Source organism: Leucopleurus acutus, assembly GCF_964270905.1.
Source record: "Leucopleurus acutus genome assembly, chromosome: 5".
NCBI classification, from domain to species: Eukaryota; Metazoa; Chordata; class Mammalia; order Artiodactyla; family Delphinidae; genus Leucopleurus; species Leucopleurus acutus.
Genome location: NC_139147.1, coordinates 125,272,609 through 125,292,363, shown reverse-complemented (window position 1 = coordinate 125,292,363; position 19,755 = coordinate 125,272,609). Strand labels below are relative to the sequence as shown.

Sequence of the window (19,755 nt, the reverse complement as noted above, 5' to 3'; positions counted from 1 at the left end):
CAACTTGTAGTTTGACAGATGGGGTTAGGGGAGGTCTTTAAAATAATTAGTATGGAAATAGAGAAGCAAAAAGCAGTGAAAACTAAACCTTCAATTAAGTTGGTAGCATCTTTGGGAGAGGCTCTGGGATGACCACTGCCACAGCTCCTATAGTCAGAGAAGATGAAGAGTGCCCTATGGGTTACGAGTCACAAAGACAGTCAAGGAAAAGTCCTGTGATGTTGCAAAACTAATGACCGAAAGAATTCTAGGCAGTGCAGCACGACGTTTCCAAGCCTGACCTTCGGTGTCTGATCCACCTACTGCTGATGCCCACTAAATAGTGGGGGTTGTTACTGCCATGTAGCCTCTCCCGGGCACCTTTTCTTCTGGCTAGGACCATGACATCACTTCGGAAGTGGTGCTTGGGGGATGGGGAGCATGGAGAGGCCAGGAAGCCCATGAGCCCCTTGACAGTGTCTGCAGCCAAAGCCATTTCTTTTACCATGTGCCCACTTAGAAACATGGGCAGTGTTCTGGGCTGTTCTTCTGGGAAACAAGCTCTCTAGAAGCCCTAGAAACTGGGAACTTGGGGAGAAGGTGGCAGATTTGGTAAGAGATAATAACCACTGGGCACTGCTGTTTTGGGGGGCTGCTGGGGCCCATTGCTGTCCTAGGATTTGTTACTGTGTTGGGTCCTCCAGCAGCCCTATGCGTTCAGGTGCTCTCAGGGCCATGGATGGGGCAAGCAGGGGTCCAGATCACTAGGCTCTACCACATTGCAGGGAGCCCAGGGGCCCAGCTGCTTTGCACATCAGTGCAAATATGCCCTCACTGGGGGGCCCTCCAGTTCCCCCCCCCCCACTGGGACTGTAATTACACATTCTTGAGGGTCCTGTTCTGTTTTATAGATGGGGAAACTGAGGCTCCCTGAAGTTAAGAAACTCGCTCCACGTCACACAGGGAGTCCGTATCAGAGACACAAGTGGAACTCAAGCTGCCTGGCTGAAGAGTCCAAGGCTATGCCTGACGCTCCACCCCAAGCTGCCCCCCTGAGAACAGAGGGGGCTTTGCACAAGGCTTCCCAGGAGGTCTCAGGAACTCCCTCCAAGCACACTTTGAAAATTGCTGGGTGAAAAGGTTATTCTGGGGTCATGGGTCCACCCAGCCCCCACTTCCTAGGGACACGAGCCTACCCCTGTCCGAAGGGAGGGTGTCACGCCCTGCTTATTGGGCCAGTATGGAGTAGTCAGTCAGCGAATACACCCTGAGGTTCCCACGTGTTGGGCCCTGCCTGGCCCTGTGAGAGGTCAAGAGAATGAGGAGACGTGGCTGTTGTCCTCTTGGAGCTCCCCCGTTGCTGGGAAGACGAAATCTGCCATTCAGGAAACAACTTCAAACCAAGCAGGCCTGGTGCTAATCGTGGGGAGAGAAAGGGAGCAAAAGACAGCCACCAAAAAAGTTTATTTCTCAGCCGAAAGATGCCTAAAGTTTTCGTATATACGTCATTAAAATCGTCGGGGCAGTGATACTGCCTTTTAGAGAGAAGTTTCCAGTTTGAGCCGGGGTTTGGGTTGCTCGGGCACTGGGAAGGGCTCTGGGAGCCGTGGTTGCCATGGGAACCAGCGCTCGGCGCCTCCTCCGCCCAGGGGCTGCGGTTCCAAAAGTTGGTTTCTGAGTGGAGTGGGCTGTCTGGAACCTCGGAGCCATTTCCCATGGAAACAGTGTTCTAACTGATGGGTGACGTTGCCACACGAGCCTATTTAATCTGACTGCAAGGGAGCTGAGGTGGCAGCGGGGCTTCTGATGGGGGCGGGGGAGGAGGCTGGGAACCGCGGAGCCTCAGAGTGGAGGGAGGGAGGGAGACTGTGGGTCCGCCTCTTCTGGGAACAAAGTAAACAGGGCGAGAGAACAAACATTTGAGCACCTTCTTTAAGCTGGGCTCGCCTCATACATTTTAATTTCCCGCTTAGAGCAATCCTGCAAAGGATGATTCTCTAGCCAACTCATCTTTCAAGTAAAAAAACTGAGGCTGTGAAAGGTTAACTCGCCCAAGGTCGCTCAGCTGGTGGGCAGGAGAGTATCAGGCACGGAAAAACGGTAGCGAGACTTTAAAGGGAGCCCCGGGCCCACCTTATTCCACCCTCCCACCGCGAAGGGGCCATCTATGACCCCCAAATGGTGAAGAACCAGCGTTCTAGAATGATCTCCAAGGTGCCGTCTAGTTGAATAGACTGGAGAGGAGAGGGATGTCCTAAATGGAAACAGTTTGCTCCTTAAGCACCGACCAACATTTTATCCTGTGGTGACTTTCGTCATAGCCTCTGGTGACTTTAAAAATTCTTCCTCCACACCACGTGAGATCAGCCGATTTTGTAGGAGTGTGGTGCACGCCCCTTGGCGTTTTGACTGCCCTCCCTGTTTACAAAGACATCATTTTAGTCAGGGATTATTTCGGGGGAGGTTGAAGACTGGAAAAACATGTGCATGAAGAGAAGATCTGGCCAAGAGCCCTTATAGATTGAGGGGTTTTCTGGACTCATGGTCCCGCCTTTGTAAACCTGGGCTCACACTTGCTTCCAGGAAGGGTCTTATCTGTGTGATCCGTCTGACTTGGGAGGAGGAGGGAGACAGTCCCAAGGCCTGGCTGGGAGAGCTGCCCCCTGAGCCCTCTGCGTGGGGAGGCCAGTGCTGTGGCTGGTGGGTTGTCTGATGGTTGTTCAGAAAGGCCATTGTTGGGCCCCCAGTTCCTCTAGCTGACGTCTGTCCTTGCTGATGCGGTGCTGGGCCTTGGTGATCCAGGGAGGGACGAGATGCATCCCTGCCCTGTTGTGTACAGTAAGTATAGAAAACTTCAAGTGTGGTGGTGGGCTCTGCAGCAGGAACTGTGGGGCACGGGGTTGAAGGGGGTGCCTCCCGAGAGGCGATTCCTCGGCCTGGGCCTGACCTGTGAAGAGGTGTGCGCTCTCCCCAGGGCCCCAGTAGGAGGTGGGGTGGGCAGAGGGCTCCATAGGGCCACAGGGCACACTGGGGAACACAGAGTTGCTTGGGAGAGAGTACTGTCAGGGGCTGCAACGTGGGTCCCACTGGAGAGGTCAGCGATGGCAGCCAGTGACTGCCTTGAATGTCCAGGGAAGGGGCGAGGACTTGACCCATCAGCCATGGGAAGCACTAAAGGGTTTCTCCCCACGAGGGACCCAGTCCAAGGTTTGTGTTAACCGTGCATTCTAACCCTGTTCCACTGAGTCTGCGGTGGGAGGGAACCCCAGATTGGCCCCCCGTGGTCTCTCAGGGCCCAACTCCTGAGTGCAGGGCACTGTGAAAGGAAATCAGCCCTCATCTGACCATTTCCTGCCAGCTGCCTTGCTTCGCAAGCAGAGGGCGATTTTTTTCAAGTCCCCAGGTGGTTCTGCTGTGGGTGGTCTGAGCACCGCCTCAAAGGTTGGTCCTCTATCATATTTACTAGTGTATTTCTCATCTTATTTTATTTTGAGAAGAAAATCAAGGGAAACGGTTTTCCTTCCCGATACCTTCCCACCCACTTAGTATTTTTTTATTCACGTTGCTGCCAGCGAGAAGGGAAGGGAGCTTTCATTTTTATTTATTTTAATTTTTTTTATTGAGGTATAGTTGATTTACGATATTATATTAGCTTCATGTGTACAACATAGTGATTCAAATTTTTTATCGATTATACTCCATTTAAAACTATTATAAAATATTGGCTGTATTCCCTGTGCTATACATCATATCCTTGGAGCTTATTTATTTATTTAGTTTTTACATCTTTATTGGAGTATAATTGCTTTACAATGGTGTGTTAGTTTCTGCTCTATAACAAAGTGAATCAGTTATACATATACATATGTTCCCACATCTCCCTCTTGCGTCTCCCTCCCTCCCACCTATCCATGTGGTCACAAAGCACCGAGCTGATCTCCCTGTGCTACGCGGCTGCTTCCCACTAGCTGTCTATTTTACGTTTGGTAGTGTATATATGTCCATGCCACTCTCTCACTTTGTCACAGCTTACCCTTCCCCCTCCCCGTATCCTCAAGTCCATTCTCTAGTAGGTCTGTGTCTTTATTCCCATCCTACCCCTAGGTTCTTCATGACATTTTTTTTTCTTGATTCCATATATATGTGTTAGCATACGGTATTTGTCTTTCTCTTTCTGACTTCACTTTTTTTTTTTTTCACGGTACGCGGGCCTCTCACTGCTGTGGCCTCTCCCATTGCGGAGCACAGGCTCCGGACGCGCAGGCTCAGCGGCCATGGCTCACGGGCCCAGCCATTCCGCGGCATGTGGGATCTTCCCGGACCGGGGCCCGAACCCGTGTCCCCTGCATCGGCAGGCGGACTCTCAACCACTGCGCCACCAGGGAAGCCCGAGCATTTGTATCTTCTTGGAAGGGAGCTTTAAAAACAGCCTCTTTCATAGGCAGACACGTTCATGCTGGCTTAGTGTCACCATCCTCCCCAGGCTAGGACAGCGGTTCATTTTTGTCTCCCTCACCTCCCCTCTGGCCCCTTTGGACCACCAGCTCTGTCACGTGGGAGAGCTCAGTGTGTTGAAGGCTCAGCTTAACCCCACTGTCATCCCCACTTAGGGGGAATGGGGGAACCAGATGCTGGGGCTCAGCTGGCACCTGGTCCTTCTATCCCGCACCAAAGGAGTTTTAAATCCCCACTCGAAGGAGAGGGAATCGCACATTTTCAGGTGGCCCGAACATTTTATTTGGTGGAAATATTTTTTTTAACATCTTTATTGGGGTATAATTGCTTTACAATGGTGTGTTAGTTTCTGCTTTATAACAAAGTGAATCAGTTATACGTATACATATGTTCCCATATCTCTTCCCTCTTGCGTCTCCCTCCCTCCCACTCTCCCTATCCCACCCCTCCAGGCGGTCACAAAGCACCGAGCTGATCTCCCTGTGCTATGTGGCTGCTTGGTGGAAATATTTTAATACTGTTCAGCTTTTCTGATACACAAATAGAACACATGCTTGTTGTAGAAAATTGAAAATCTTAGAAAGTGTCCCTAAGTCTCCTGTAGAGACGGCTACGTGCCAATCCCCTCTATGCCTAGAACCACCCTAGACATGTAGATTCATAGATGGTAGCTTCATGGAAGTGTAATCATATGTACTTGCTGTTTTGCAGACTGGCTTTTTTTTTTTCCATGTATATTATAAACCTTTTCTAGGCTAGGGAATATCGTCCTTCTGAATGGCCGTATAGTATTGCATTGTATGGATAAATTTTTCTTTAACTTGCCCCCCAGTATTTAAGTTATTTCCATTTTTACCCCTGTTCTTAACATCTTTGTACACTTGTCTGATTACCTCCTTAGACTACATTCTCACATGTGGTATAGCTTTGAGAGAGGATATGTCTGTTTTAAATTTTGATGTACTTATGCAAGTGTATTCTCAGTCCAGTTTGGACAGATTTACATTCTCACCCACAACGTGTAAAAGCACCTACTTCCCCTGCCACTGCAGGGAAACCCTAAATGTCAACATCAAGCTTCAGTAACTGCAAAAGATTATGCAATGACTCTCGCCTATAGCCCCATGCAAATCAGCGTGGCCACATAACCTACATTTGTGTCTAACGTCCTTTCTGTTGAAATCTAGAACGGAGGACTCTTTTAGAGCTAAGAACAACTGTGAAAACCCAGCCCTTTAATCTATTACGTAAGGAAACTATGGCTCAGTCAGTGGCCTTCCTGAGCAGCAGTGATTGCACATAGGACACACAGTTCGTTGTCCCCTGGCGTGCTGCCTGCCCCCCTACCCTTCTATGAGTCCTGAAGCTACCCAGGAATGGCCCTACCAGAGGTGGTTTGTGCTTTTCCCTAGTTAGCATCTTAGGCCCCTGGCAACACCCTCAAATTGTTCTTTAGGCGACTCTCCTCCCTCATCCCGCACCAGTGTTTAGCCTTCGGTGCTGTCAACCTCCTCCTTCTGGAAACCCTGGGCTTCCATCACTGTGACAGATCCTGGTTCCCCTCCTATTTTTCTGAATGCTCCTTCCATGCTCTCTGCCCGCCTCTCCTCCTTGGTACTTTGTGATGCAGTTTCCAAAGTCACTCTTCACTGCTCTGCCATCACCTCTACACAGTCAGTCCTTATCTGTTCAGGCTCAGTTGCTCTTTAGGATCCTGGTCCCATATTTCCAGCCCCTGCCTAGTCAGCTTAGCTCAACGTTTCTCAGCCTTGGCACTATGGACATTTTGGGATGGTTAATGATGTGTTCTGGGGGTGTTTTCCTGGGCATTATAGGATCTTTAGCAGCATCCCTGGCCTCTGCTGACTAGACGCTGGGAGCACCCACTTGGTTTTGGCAACCAAAAATATTTCCAGACATTGCAGATATCCCTGGGGGACAAAATTGCCCCTGGTTGAGAACCACTGCCTTAACTGGACTCAACGTCATCAAAATAAAACTTATCCCTGATCCTCCTCTTCTTCCTCCCCAACTAAAAGAGGGGTTGACCAGATGTCACAAGAGTCTAACATGACTTTCTGCATGATAGAGGCTGAGGAGATGAGAACAGAGCCAGGATCACAGAATTCTGAGAGTTGGAAGGGGCTCAGAGACGCTGAGCTCAGCTGTGCTAAGCTGTTGTGACTGTCTTTTCCTTTAAGCTCAGACAGCCTCCCATTCTTCTCAGCACCACAGTCCAATGACCAGAGTTGCTGTGAAAGGCGAACCTCCTTGCCCTCCCTGCTCAGACTAACGCCCACGTGTTTAACTGTACAGGACTAGGGCGGAATTTGATGGTGGAAAAACTTCGTTGACATGGCCTTTGGCTGGTTAAAGGCCGTGTGGCATTATATCCCCAAGACCGGGCCTGGCACATAGTTGACATTCAGTAAATGGTTGAATAAATCATTTTAACAGTTATTGTCTCTGGGTGAGGGACCTGGGGTAGCACTTTTCTCTTGCATGTCTTCATTTTCAAAACTTTCTACAACTGGGAGTATTTGTTACTCTGTAAGAAAGGAGGAAGCCCCGTGAATATTTTCCCCTGAGTCAGAGAAGAAGCAGCCCCCTGTCTCATTCCACATGTCTTGCCTCCCCAGGTCTGACCTACCAGCAACATGGCGACCAGTGCCGTCCCCAGTGACAACCTCCCCACGTACAAGCTAGTGGTGGTGGGAGATGGGGGTGTGGGCAAGAGCGCCCTCACCATCCAGTTTTTCCAGAAGATCTTTGTGCCTGACTATGACCCCACCATCGAAGACTCCTACCTGAAGCATACAGAGATTGACAACCAGTGGGCCATCTTGGACGGTGAGACGCGATGCAGCCCTGCCTGTGGGTGGGGCGTTACGCGGGGGTCAGGGAAAGTCGATAGGCTTCAGCAGGGCATGCCAGTTTCTTCTGTGTTGCCATTATGGGATGGCTGGTATAAGGCTGTGTATGTTTTCAAGGGTGAATTCTGAACAACTCTGTGGAAACCAAAATGTGTATTCAACCAAGAGGCAAGGCTAGAATCAAGCCAACTCAGTGATGTCATGTTTATTTCTCTCTCATCAGAAGCTCTGATTAACATTTATAGATGTCTCTAGCTAATTAAAAAGGGGGAAATCAATTTTTTCTCTTAATAAACATAGTTTATTTGATAATTGTCCCTGGGGTGGGGTGGGGAATCTTGCGCCTGACATTGTGTTTCTAGTTTAGTCTAAGTTGGTCCGGAGTAGCAGTTCTCAAAGTGTGGTAGCCAGACCAGCTGCAGGGGCACCAGCAGGAAACTTAATCAGAAATGAAAACCCTCAAGCCCTACCAGTTCAGAAATTCTGAGGGTGGGGCCCAGCAACCTGTGTTTTAACAAGCCCTTCAGGTGATGAAGTTAGAGAACCACTGTTCTAGATTCTTACTGATTCTTACTTTATACCATCTCAGTCTCGAAGCAAAGAGCCATTAATCATAGAATGTCATTCTATGACATTTGAAAACCACTGGGATACAAGTCCTCTCTCAGACATGTGATTTGCAGATGTTTTTTCCTAGTCTTTGGCTTGTTTTTTATTCTCTTAACAGTGTCTTTCAAAGACGAGAGTTTTTAATTTTGATGAAGTTCAGTTTATCCGTTTGTTCTTTTAGGTGACTCTCCACCCCGCTTCCTGTTGTGTCTGAGAAATCTTTGCCTGACCCAAGGTCACAAAGGTTTTCTCCTATGTTTTCTTTTAGAAGTTTAATGGTTTTAGATTTTATATTTAGGTTTATGATCTATCCTGAATTAATTTTTGTATATGGTATGAGGTATGGGACAAAGTTCATCTTTTTGGTATATGGATATGCAGTTGTCCCAGCACTATTTGTTGAAAAGATTGTCCTTTCCCTACTGAATTGCCTTTTTTGTACCTTTGATGAAAATTGATTGTCCATATATTCTGTTTGATCTATTGTCTGTCTTAACACCAATAGCACACTGTCTTGGTACCTGTAGCTTTATAATAAGTCTTGAAATCAGGTACTGTTAAATCTCCAACTTCATTCTTTTTCAAAGTTGTTTTGGCTAGCCTAGGTCCTTTGCATTTCCGTATGAATTTTAGAATCAGTTAAATTCTAAGATTCTAGATTTTGATTGAGATTGCGTTGATTCATATTCGTATGGATGAATATGAGGAGAATTGACATCCTAACAATGTTGAGCCTTCCGACTCACGAACACAGTATCTCTCTCCATTTATTTAAGTCTTCTTTAATTCGCTTATCAATTGTTCTGTAGTTTTGAGTGCATAGGCCTTTTACATATTTTGTCAGATTTATACTTACCTCTGTATTATAAATGATACTGTTTTTTTTAATTTCAGTTTTCAATTGTTTATTGCCAGTATATAGAAATACAATAGAATTTTATATATTGTAACTTGCAGCCTTGCTAATTACTTATTAGTGCTAGTGGCTTTTTTATGGGTTCTATTAGGTTTTCTGCAGAGATGATCATGTCTGTGAGTAAAGATAGTTTTACGTCTTCCTTTCCAATCTGGATGACTTCTGTTTCGTTTTCTTGCCTTATTTCATTGACTTAAAGACACACTTGTCTTGTTCTTGATCTTCAGGAGAAAGCTTTCAGTCTTTCAGCATTAAATATACTGTTAGCTGTAGGGTTTTTATAGATGCCCTTTATCACGTCAAGGAAGTTGCTTTCTATTCCTAGTTTGCTGAGAGTTTTTTATCAGGAATGAATGTTATGAATGACATTGAATGTTATCAGGAATGTGATATTGTCAAATGCTTTTTCTGTGTCTATTGAGATAATCATATGGGTTTTTCTTTTTTAGTCTTTAATATGGTAAATTACATTGATTAGTTTTTCTAATGTTAAACCAAGATTGTATTCCTGGGATAAACCCCACTTGGTCATGATATATTATCTTTTTATATATTGTTGGCTTTGATTTGTTAAAAGTTTTTTAGAATTGTTGCATCTATGTTCTTTTTTTTTAATAAATTTATTTTATTTATTTTATTTTTGGCTGCATTGGGTCCTCGTTGCTGTGCACAGGCTTTCCCTAGTTGTGGCAAGCAGGGGCTACTCTTCACTGCGGTGCACAGGCCTCTCACTGCGGTGGCCTCTCTTTGTCTCGGAGCACAGGCTCCAGGCATGCAGGCCTCAGCAGTTGTGGCACGTGGGCTCAGTAGCTGCGGCTCACGGGCTCTAGAGCACAGACTCAGCAGTTGTGGCTCACGGGCTTAGCTGCTCTGCGGCATGTGGGATCCTCCTGGACCAGTGCTCAAACCCGTGTCCCCTGCATTGGCAGGCCCACTCCCAACCACTGTACCGCCAGTGAAGCCCCATCTGTGTTCTTGAGAGATGTTGGTCTGTAGTTTTCTTGTAATATCTGAGTAATTCGGGCTTTATAGAATGACTTGGGAAGTATTCTCTCTTTTTCAATTTTCTGGAAGAATTTCAATGACATTGATATTACTTCTTCCTTAAATGTTTAGTAGAATTCACCTATGAAGACATCTGGGCTTGGAGTTTTCTTAGTGGGAAGGTTTTTAACTGCAAATTCAATTTCTTTAATAGATATAGGGCTATTCAGATTATCTATTTCTTCTCCAGTGAGCTTTTGTAGTTTGTGCCTTTCAGAAACTTGATCGTTTCATCAAAGTTATCAAATTTATTGGCATCAAGTTCATAATATTCTCTTATTATCCTTTTGTATTCCGTAGGATTTGTAGTGATGTTACATCTCTCATTTTTGATATTGGTAATTTGTGTCTTCTCTTTTTTCCTAATCAGGCTGGCTAGAGATTTGAAAATCAATGCCATTGATTTTCACAAAGAACCAGTAAATTGATTTTTCCCATTTAATTCTATTGATTTCCATTCTTATGTTTAGTGTTTCCTTTTGCCTTCCTACTTTGGATTTAATTTGCTCTAATTTTTCTAACATCTTAAAGTGGAAGCTGATGTCATTGATTTGAACATTTCTTTAATAAGATATTCATTTTGGTGCTATAAATTCCCCCTATCTACTCATTTAGCTGTATCCCACAAATTTTAATATGTTGTGTTTTCATTGCCATTAGGTTAAAAATACTTTCCAAGTTCCCTTTTTATATCTTCTTTGACCCTTAGGTTATTTAGAAGTGTATCATTTAGTTGCAACTATTTAGGAATTTTCCAGAGATCTTTCTGTCATCGATTGCTATTTTAGTTTCATTGTGTCAGAAAACATACAATATATTATTTGAATTCTTTAAAACTTATTGAGGCTTGTTTTATGACTCAGGATATGGTCTATCTTGGCAAATATTCCATGTGCACATGAAAAGAATGTGTATTCCACTCTGTTGGGTGGGGTGTTCTACGAATGTCAACCAGATCAAGCTGGTAGTGTTCTCTAAGTCTTCTGTATCCTTACTGATCTTCTGTCTACTTGTTCTGTCAATTATTGAGAGAGGGGTGTTGAATTTCACAGTTTAATTGTGGACTTGCCTATTTTTTTCCTTTTAGTTCGATCAGTTTTTGCCGCGTGTATTTTGACACCCTGTTGTTAAGTGCATAAATGTTTAGGCTGGATCATCCTCTTGATGAACTGACCTTTTTATTATTATAAAATGACATTCTTTATCCCTGGGTTTCAACACTGTGGCCTAGAAGCTCTCTCAGGGCAGTAAGCTGGGAAGCTGAACGTTCATAGGTGCCTTTCCCTGTTTTTTGTTTGTTCGTTTTGGCCTTGGCTTGCAGGATCTCAGTTCCCCAACCAGGGATTGAACCCAGGCCACAGCAGTGAAAGCCCAGAATCCTAACCACTAGGCACCAGGGAACTCCCATGCCTTCCCCTCTTTTGTATCCCATCTCTCAGGGGTCACCATCCTTTGTTGCCTGATGTCCAGTGTCTTGAAATCCAGTTTCCTATATTTTGTCTGTTTTTTGGTTGTTTAGGTGAGAAGGTAAATCTGACCCCCCGTACTTCATCTTGGCCAGAACCAGAACCAAATCATCACTCTAAAAAAATAGAACAACTTTGTGTATATACACTTTAAAAGGGCAAATATTATGGTATTTGAATTTGATTTAATTAATTTTAAAAAGCATCCCTTAGGGTTTGTCTGCCGCCCTGGAACTTGGAACCGTTCCACCAGGTGCCAAGCACATTCTCACGTCAGGGATTTGTGTCTGGTGTTCTCTCTGCCCAGCACGTTCTTCCTGCAGAAAGACAGTCTCCTTCATTTAGCTCTCCGTTCAAGTGTCCCTTTGTCTGAGAGGTCTCCCCTACACTAGTACTCACCCCACCCCTGTCACTTCTGTCCCCTTGCCCAACTGTTTTTCTTTATTCTGCCTTTTACTGTTGAACATATATGTGTTCAATATATTTTTCTGTTTGTTTGAGTTTTTGTCACTCCCCACTAAGGAGTAAATTTATGAGAGCAGGGACTTTATTTTATTTACTGCTACATTCTCAACATCTAGAATACTGCCGGGCTCATAGTAGGTCTTCAGTAAATGTCTGTGGAATGAGTGAACGAATGAGTCCTGAGCAATATATGTGCAATCATAGGTTTGATGTGCTAGCTATATTATTTGCCAACTGACATCAAAATAAATATATATAACCATTAAAATTAAAAACATTTATGCACTTTCTAAAATCATCTCATGCATCACCCATTTGAATATATACCACTCTTTGGGATATACTGAGTTAAATAAATGTAAACAGTTTCTTTACTGCAGGGCTTGAAAGAACCTTCAATATACAAACATACGTTATAAGTATATTGGAAGAATATATTATCCTTAGGGTTTCCCAAAGGACCATTTTTTTGCACATCATTCTGGGCTAGTTCCACAGAAGACATTCTGAAAAGCATTGCATAATGCATATGTAAGAGAGTAACGTCATGCCTGGTTCAATAAATATTATTTCTATCTACTGCCATATTAACTTCTCTAACTTTTTTTTTAATGATGGAGATTTTTTTTAATGTTTGTTTATTTATTTATTTATTTATTTATTTATTTATTATTTATTTGGCTGCACCGGCTCCTTAGCACATGGCTCCTGAGTTGCTGCATGCGGGCTCCTTAGTTGCGGCGCATGGGCTTCTTAGTTGTGGCATGCAGGCTCCTTAGTTGTAGCATGCGAACTCTTAGTTGTGGCATGCATGTGGGATCTAGTTCCTTGACCAGGGATTGAACCCAGGCCCCCTGAATTGGGAGCATGGAGTCTTAACCACTGTGCCACCAGGCAAGTCCCTCTAACATTTTTTAAAAGTAACTTTGGATATTAGATTACCCAAGGTTGTTTCTAGAAAAAAATTTTTTTTTCCTCAAGGGTGGTTTTAGGAAGATTTGGGGATGACATTTAGAGCAGTGGAGGAAGCATGGCCACAGCATTACTTTATAAGTGTGAATTTGCAGAGCTTGTGTTCTGAAGCTCCTGGGCTCCCCTTAGGTGCTACGCCTCTGATCCTGCCCCCAGAATCAGGCCTGATTTAGGGCATTGCCCACCCAGGCCTGCCTCAGGAGTAGGTACTGGATTCCCAGATTAGCACACTTCTCTACTCAATTAGGTCTTGTTTTAAGAAAAGAAAGACTTAAAGCATTACAGCTAAATACTAATTAGTCTGGCATTTAAAAGGTTGTCCCATATTTGGGGAACTTTAATCAAAGGCTGGTTGTATTAGGCTTGGGTGTAACTCTGACCCCTACTGGGGCTGAACTCTTCTGGGGTTGTTGGCTGCCCTGGGATGGACGGGACTACCCGTGACATCCTTCTTCCCTGGAGCCCACAGCATCCCGGGGGAGGTGCTAAGCCTGGGATGCCTGCCAAGCACTCTGAACTCTGGGGTTTCTCTTCTTCCAAATTCAGAAAGAGAAAAACATGGCAGCTTGATAATGATGATGAACAGGAGGAGACAATAATGATATCTGTTGGGCAGTTACTGTGTGGAAGGCCCGTGCTATGTACTGTTCATCCTTACAAACACTATTGTGGTAGCTACTTTTGTTATCACTATAAAAATAAAGCACGGAGGGAGTCACACAGCCAGCAATGGTTTCAACCTCCCTTTGTCTCCTATACTGTCCGTCAGTGTGGCTGGGTGGGAAAACCTCTCCCACCTCACACAGTTGGTCCCTGCGCCTCTGGGAATGGAGCTGAAATCCCAGGGAGAAGGGGGCGTGGCCTGGACTATCAGGGTCGGCAGACACGCACCTGCCCTTCCAGCTCCTTGCCCAAGGTCTTCAGAGGACCAGGGGCTCCAGTTCTGATCCGAATCTCAGAGCAGAGATGCTCAAACTTGCTCAGGGGGCCTTCTCTGTGGTTTCCATACTGAAGAGTCTCAGTCTTCCCACTTACAAACCTATTTCTTGTTGTCTTTCAAGGAGTCTCATTGCCCTGGTGCTCGCAGAATCTAAAAGACAGGAGATGGCCGACCTCAGGGGCCAGCAGCCAGGTTCTCCAGTGTCTGTGGGGCCCCCCAACATTGGAGCAAGCCTGCTCTGTGTTCTTTCCCACAAGGGTTTGGGACCTTTGTCTCACCTTCCAGTGTTAAGGGCCCAACTCTGGGGGCATCGCCTCCTCATCATCTGGGTCCCACCTCTGCGCTGTGGGGCTGCATCGGCTCCCCATCTCCCTCTTCGGGGGTCTGTGACTTTGGACCCCGTCACCCTGTCTGTCAGCTGTATGACTCCCCGTACCCCAGTTCTCCGGCTTCATGAATCAGGAAGACCCGAGCCTTAGTCAAAGTCCTGGAGGTTTTTTGTTGTCGTTGTTGTTTTTTGCGGTACGCGGGCCTCTCACTGCTGTGGCCTCTCCCGCTGCGGAGCACAGGCTCCGGACGCGCAGGCTCAGCGGCCATGGCTCACGGGCCCAGCCGCTCTGCGGCATGTGGGATCTTCCCAGACCGGGGCACGAACCCGCGTCCCCTGCATCGGCAGGTAGACTCTCAACCACTGCACCACCAGGGATGCCCAAAGTCCTGGAGTTTTGTGTTTGTTTTTGTTTTTATTGTGGTAAAATATACGTAATGTAAAACTGACCATCTTCAGCATGTTTAAGTGGACAGTTCTGTGGCATTCAGTACATTCATATTGTTCTGCGACCATCACCCCCATCCATCTTCAGAACATTTGCATTTCCTCCAGCTGAAACCCTGTACCTGCCAAACAAGAGCTCCCATTTCCCCATCAGCCCCAGCCCCTGGCAACCCCCATTCTACTTTCTGTCTCTATGGTTTTGACTACTCTAGGGACCCCGTACGAGTGGAATCATACAATATCCGTCTGTGACTGTCTTATTTCACTTACCACATGGTTCACCCATGTTATAACATGTGCCAGAATTCCCTTCCTTTTTAAGATTGAATAATATTCCACTTTATGCATCTACCACATTTTGTTGAGCCTCTCATCCGGCAATGGACATTTGCGTTTTGGCCATCGTGAACAAAGCCGCTGTGCACGTGGGCGTACAGATATCTGCTCCAGTCCCTGCTCTCACTTCTTTTGTCTTGGAGTGCTTGCCTGCCTGTTCTTCCAGTCTGTTTGGAGCTGGAAGGCTCCTGAGCGCTGTGGTATCAGCCCCCTTTACTTTACACCTGAGGAAACTGCAGTGCAGATGGAGAAGTGACTGCCGGGCTCAGACCTCTCTAGAGGCAGAGCCAGGCCTAGGGCCTCCTCACTCTGCCAAGTACGTCCCATCCTGTCAGCCTGCCTCCCACTCTGGCCCAAGCCTCAGTCCTGCAGGGTAGGATATTGACCAAATCTTCTGCCCACTTAACAATCTGGGCCTTCCCACCCACATGGCTGCCAGCCCCGCCCTCTGCCCAGCCAGCCTCTGGAAGCTGGCATCTTTCTTCCATCGACAGAGGACAGTGGCCTTGCGGACACCCCTTCCCACCTAGGGGCTCTTGGGCCCCGCTCTGCAGCCACTCTGTCCCCGGCAAGGGCTTAGTCTCTGCAAAGAGCGAAAACCCTGGCTCCCCTCCTGCACCCTCAGAAGCTGGGACGTTTCCACCCTGGCTTCTGCCCAAACCGCAGACACAAGTGCTGTTGTCTTCACGGAGGGGCCTGGACCTGGCTTTTCCCTGAACACTTGAATCCACATTCTTTCTGGGGAGGTGGGGGGAGGAGGACGTGGGTAGGGCAGCAAGAGGACAGGAACACTTACTGAGAGTTTTTTCTGAGCTGGGGGCTTTGCATGGTGGGCTCTATGCTCAGCAGCCCTTAGGCCAACTTCAGAGTAGACCCCTCCTTGTGGCCCCCACTAAGAGGGGGGTATGGGCAGAGCTGGCCGTCCTTCCACCCGTCCTCCCACCCATCTTCCCCTTTCCCTGCCCACAGTGATGTGGGAGGGATTTCCCTCTTTCTTTTCCTTTCTGAGGGAGCATGGCCGCTGGCCTGAGATTATGCAACTCAGCCCCGCAGGCCTCTCTGCCTGACCCTTCATCTCACCTCCATCAGCCATCACTGCTTGAATGCTTCCAGTGACGCAGAGCTCACTGATCTCCAAGGTGCCTGGGGCGGTGCTTGCTGGTAGAAAGCCCTTCCTGACCCTGAAGCCTGGTCGCTGTCGCTCCTTCTGCCCTCAGCAGTGTTAGCAGCTACTGCTGGACAGCTGCGGGAGCAGAAGGTCTGCGTTCCCAGGGGGAGGGCTCTTGGGGACACAGGGTAGCAGCGGTGGCAGCAATTTTCCGATGGTACGGAAGTATTTTACCATTTCACCCACTGGTGCAGTAGCACTGGTGTGTACTGGCCGAAGAGCAGCTGTACTCACCTGTAAAGTGAAGACACTAATCTCAATTTAGCAGGATTGCTACAAGGATGAAATAAAGCAATCCCCGTGAAGCACTTAGCACAGGGTCCAGCCAGTACGCAGCAGTACTACTGTTGAGATACATGTATATGTATAACTGAATCACTTTGCTGGACACCTGAAACTAACACAACAGTGTTAATCAACTATACTCCGATATAAAATAAAAAGTTAAAAAAAAAAAGAAACATCACAGATTGTAAGCTCCTTCAGGAGGGAGACTTTGCCCACCATTGTATCTCTGGTGCCAGCAGCGCCTATTGGGTGCTTAGTTATTGTTTGTTGAGTGACGGAGGGAATGCAGCGCCTTGTGAAGCTCAGCACATAGAAAGCCTCGGTAATGCTTTTGTTGCTAGGGCTGTTCTAATATGATTTATATTCAGAGAGTGGCTTGGTGCTTTCAAGAATAGGTCCTATCACACGTGCAGATGAGGGGTCACTGACCCATCTGCCTGCATCTGGGGAGGTCCAGAGTGAGGCTTAATCCCCTGACTTGGAGCTTCCACCTCTCCCCTCCAGTGTTGTGTGGATCGGTCCCCGAGACGTATGTATGTGGGACTATTCACTAGTTCATTCTAGAAATACTTCTGGGTACCTGTTGCTGTCTTTGGGGCGCTTTGCGTGCAGCAGTTGGCAAAGCCAGGGCCCTGCTCTCATGAAGCTTCTGGTAGAATGGGGGAGACAGGGCATAAACAAATATGTACTGTGTCAGGTGGCGATGAATGCTGTGAAGGAGAATGAGGCAAGGTAGAAGGGAATAGACAGTGAGGACAGGGTTGCTATCTTATCTGTGCCCATTAGGGAAGGCCTTCCCGATGAGGTGGTGTTGGAACAGAGACCTGAAGGGAAAAGCTGTGCCTGTACCTGGGGGGAGAGAATCTTGGACAGAGAATCAGGTGCAAAGGCCCTGAGGCAGGGATGTGTTTGGGGAATAGCTAGGAGGCTAGAGTGCAGAGGAAGTGAGAGAGAAGCTAATAGGAGACATCAGGGAGATAGCTAGGGGGCAGTGATCGTCTAGGGCCTTGTAGGGAAATAAGCCACTGGAGGGATTTGAGCAGAGGACGGGCATGGTCTGACTGATGTATAAAAGGCTCACTCTGGCCGTGGTGTGGACAATAGACCAGAGAGGAGCCAGGGCAGAACTAGGGAGACCAGTTAAGAAGCTCCTAATGGTAGACTAGGGCATCGATAAAGGAGGTGGTGAGAAAGAGAGTCTGGATGTATTTTAAGGAGGAAGTAACAGAATTTGTCGATGGAGTATGTGGGATGGGGTAGGAGTATGGAGGGAAGAGCCTTTGACCTGGACAACGGGTAGAATAGAGTTACGTTTATCAAGATTAGGAAGACTGATAAATCAACTATACTTGAATGAAATAAATTTTTAAAAATATTTTAAAATAAATTTTTTAAAAAAGCTTAGAAAGACTGGTAAAAGCAAGTTTGAGGGAAAAATTAAGAGTCTAATTCTGGATGTGTGAAATCTGAGATGCCTTTCACACATACAAATAAAAGTCAAACCAGCACCTGGGGTCTGAGTCTGGAGTAAGGGGAGGTGTGCAGGCTGGAGATGGAGACTTGGGAGTTGCCACATGAAGCCATGAGACAGGAGACCTCTGAGAAAGTGAACGTGTTTAGAGACAGGGTCCCGGGATTGAGCGCAGCGACCCACTGATGCTCAGAGAGTGATTAGGGTCAGAGAAGAAGCAAGATGCAGTGACATACCAAGGCCAAGTGCAGAAGGCTCTTCAAAAAGGAGGGAACCATCAAGTGCATCAGATGCTGGTGAGTGATCCAGTGGGATGAGGACCACGAAGTGTCCACTGGATTTAGTGACACGGAGGTCATGGTGACTTGACAAGCTCAGCTTTGATAGAGTGGCCTGATAACGGTGGGTTCAAGAGAGTGGAGAGGGGGAGGGAGGGAGACGCAAGAGGGAGAGATGTGGGAACATATGTATATGTATAACTGATTCACTTTGTTATAAAGCAGAAACTAACACACCATTGTAAAGCAATTATACTCCAATAAAGATGTAAAAAAAAAATAGAGAGAGTGGAGGAGAGGAAGGGCAGGCAGTAAAAACAGATCAGTCAAGGAGTGTGGCTGTAAAGAGGACGAGAGAAATGCACAGTAGCTGTAAGGTGTGAGGTCAAGGGGAGGGGTTTTTTATTTTTAATTTTTTCTTCTTTATCTTTGTTCATTTCTTTTAAGGTGAAAGAAATTATACCATGTTTACATACTGATGGAAATGAACCAATAGGGAAACGGATGATGCAGGAGGGGGAGGAGACAAAATAGTAGCAATGTGCTTCCATGGGTGACAGGGGACAGGATCCAGTGGGCAGCTGGAGGGATGATGGTCTTGGACAGGAGTAGGCCGGGGCGTCCACCGCAGAGAGGGGAAGGCGGAGCACATATTTCAGAGAAGGGAGGTGGGTTTTTTCCCTCAAAATTTAGATATAATTCCCGTGTAAAATCCCCCCCTTTTAAAGTGTACAGTTCAGCGGCTGATAGTATATACACAAAGGTGTGCAATCACAAACTGCTGACAGATTTCACAGATCAGCGAGCCCTGGAATCACCACTGTCTCATCCTCGACATTTTCATCACCCTCCAGGAAACTCACACCCATCATCCGTCATTCCCCCCACCCTCCCCTCCCCCCAGTCCCCAAGCCACTCATCTCCTTTCTGTCTTTATGGATTTTCCCATTCTGGACATTTCACATGTGTGGAATCATATAACATGTGACCTTTGTGTCTGGTTTCTGTCCCCTAGCACAGTGCTTTCAAGGTTCATCCATGTTGTAGCATGTCTCAGGATTTCATTCCTTTTTATGTGTGAATAATATTCTAGTACAGTTGATCCTCGAACAACGTGGCGGTTAGGGGTACCGACCTCCCTCGCAGTTGAAAATCTGCTTATAACTTTTGACTCCCCCAAAACTTAACTACTAATAGCCTGCTACTGATCAAAGCCTTTACCAAAAACATAAACTGTCGATTAGCGTGTATTTTATACGTTACATATATTATATACTGTATTTTCACAATAAAGTAAGCTAAAGAAAATGTTATTAAGCAAATCATAAGGAAGAGAAAATACATTTACAGTACTGTATTTATCAATACCATAAGTTTATGTCATCTGTTTATATCTGTCTGTCAGTACCTACATCACTTTTGTCTTATAGGATACAAAGCACTGTAGATATTATATGTGTTACTAACACTAAACATCAAAAATGAAAGGATACTATGAAAAAGAAGTTCATATTTATACACAGGTATAATGATTCATGCATTGATAACAAAGAAGCAGCGACATGAGCACTTTATGGTAGCCTAGTGTAACCGATACAGCTGTTTCCCAGTAGCCTAGCTTTAACACTAATGAATGAAGCGTTATAAAGTTTTTACAGCATACAGTATTACAGTCATATTCATAATACAGTACTGGAAACACTGTTACTTTTTTTTTAGA

At 46.2% G+C, this 19,755-nt stretch overlaps 1 protein-coding gene across 5 annotated transcripts in view; it reads left to right on the top strand.

Annotated features, from left to right (window-relative positions):
• MRAS (muscle RAS oncogene homolog) overlaps positions 1-19,755 on the top strand; it is a 58,331-nt gene that overhangs the window by 17,815 nt on the left and 20,761 nt on the right. For 4 of the 5 annotated variants that reach the window (XM_082840363.1, XM_082840364.1, XM_082840362.1 and 1 more), the window contains exon 2: positions 7,074-7,284. In XM_082840363.1, the coding sequence (XP_082696489.1) occupies positions 7,092-7,284 (193 nt within the window). In that variant the 5' untranslated portion in view covers positions 7,074-7,091. Of the gene's footprint in view, positions 1-2,436; positions 2,818-7,073; positions 7,285-19,755 lie in introns of those variants that run through there. The other variant, XM_082840365.1, reaches the window with a different exon arrangement.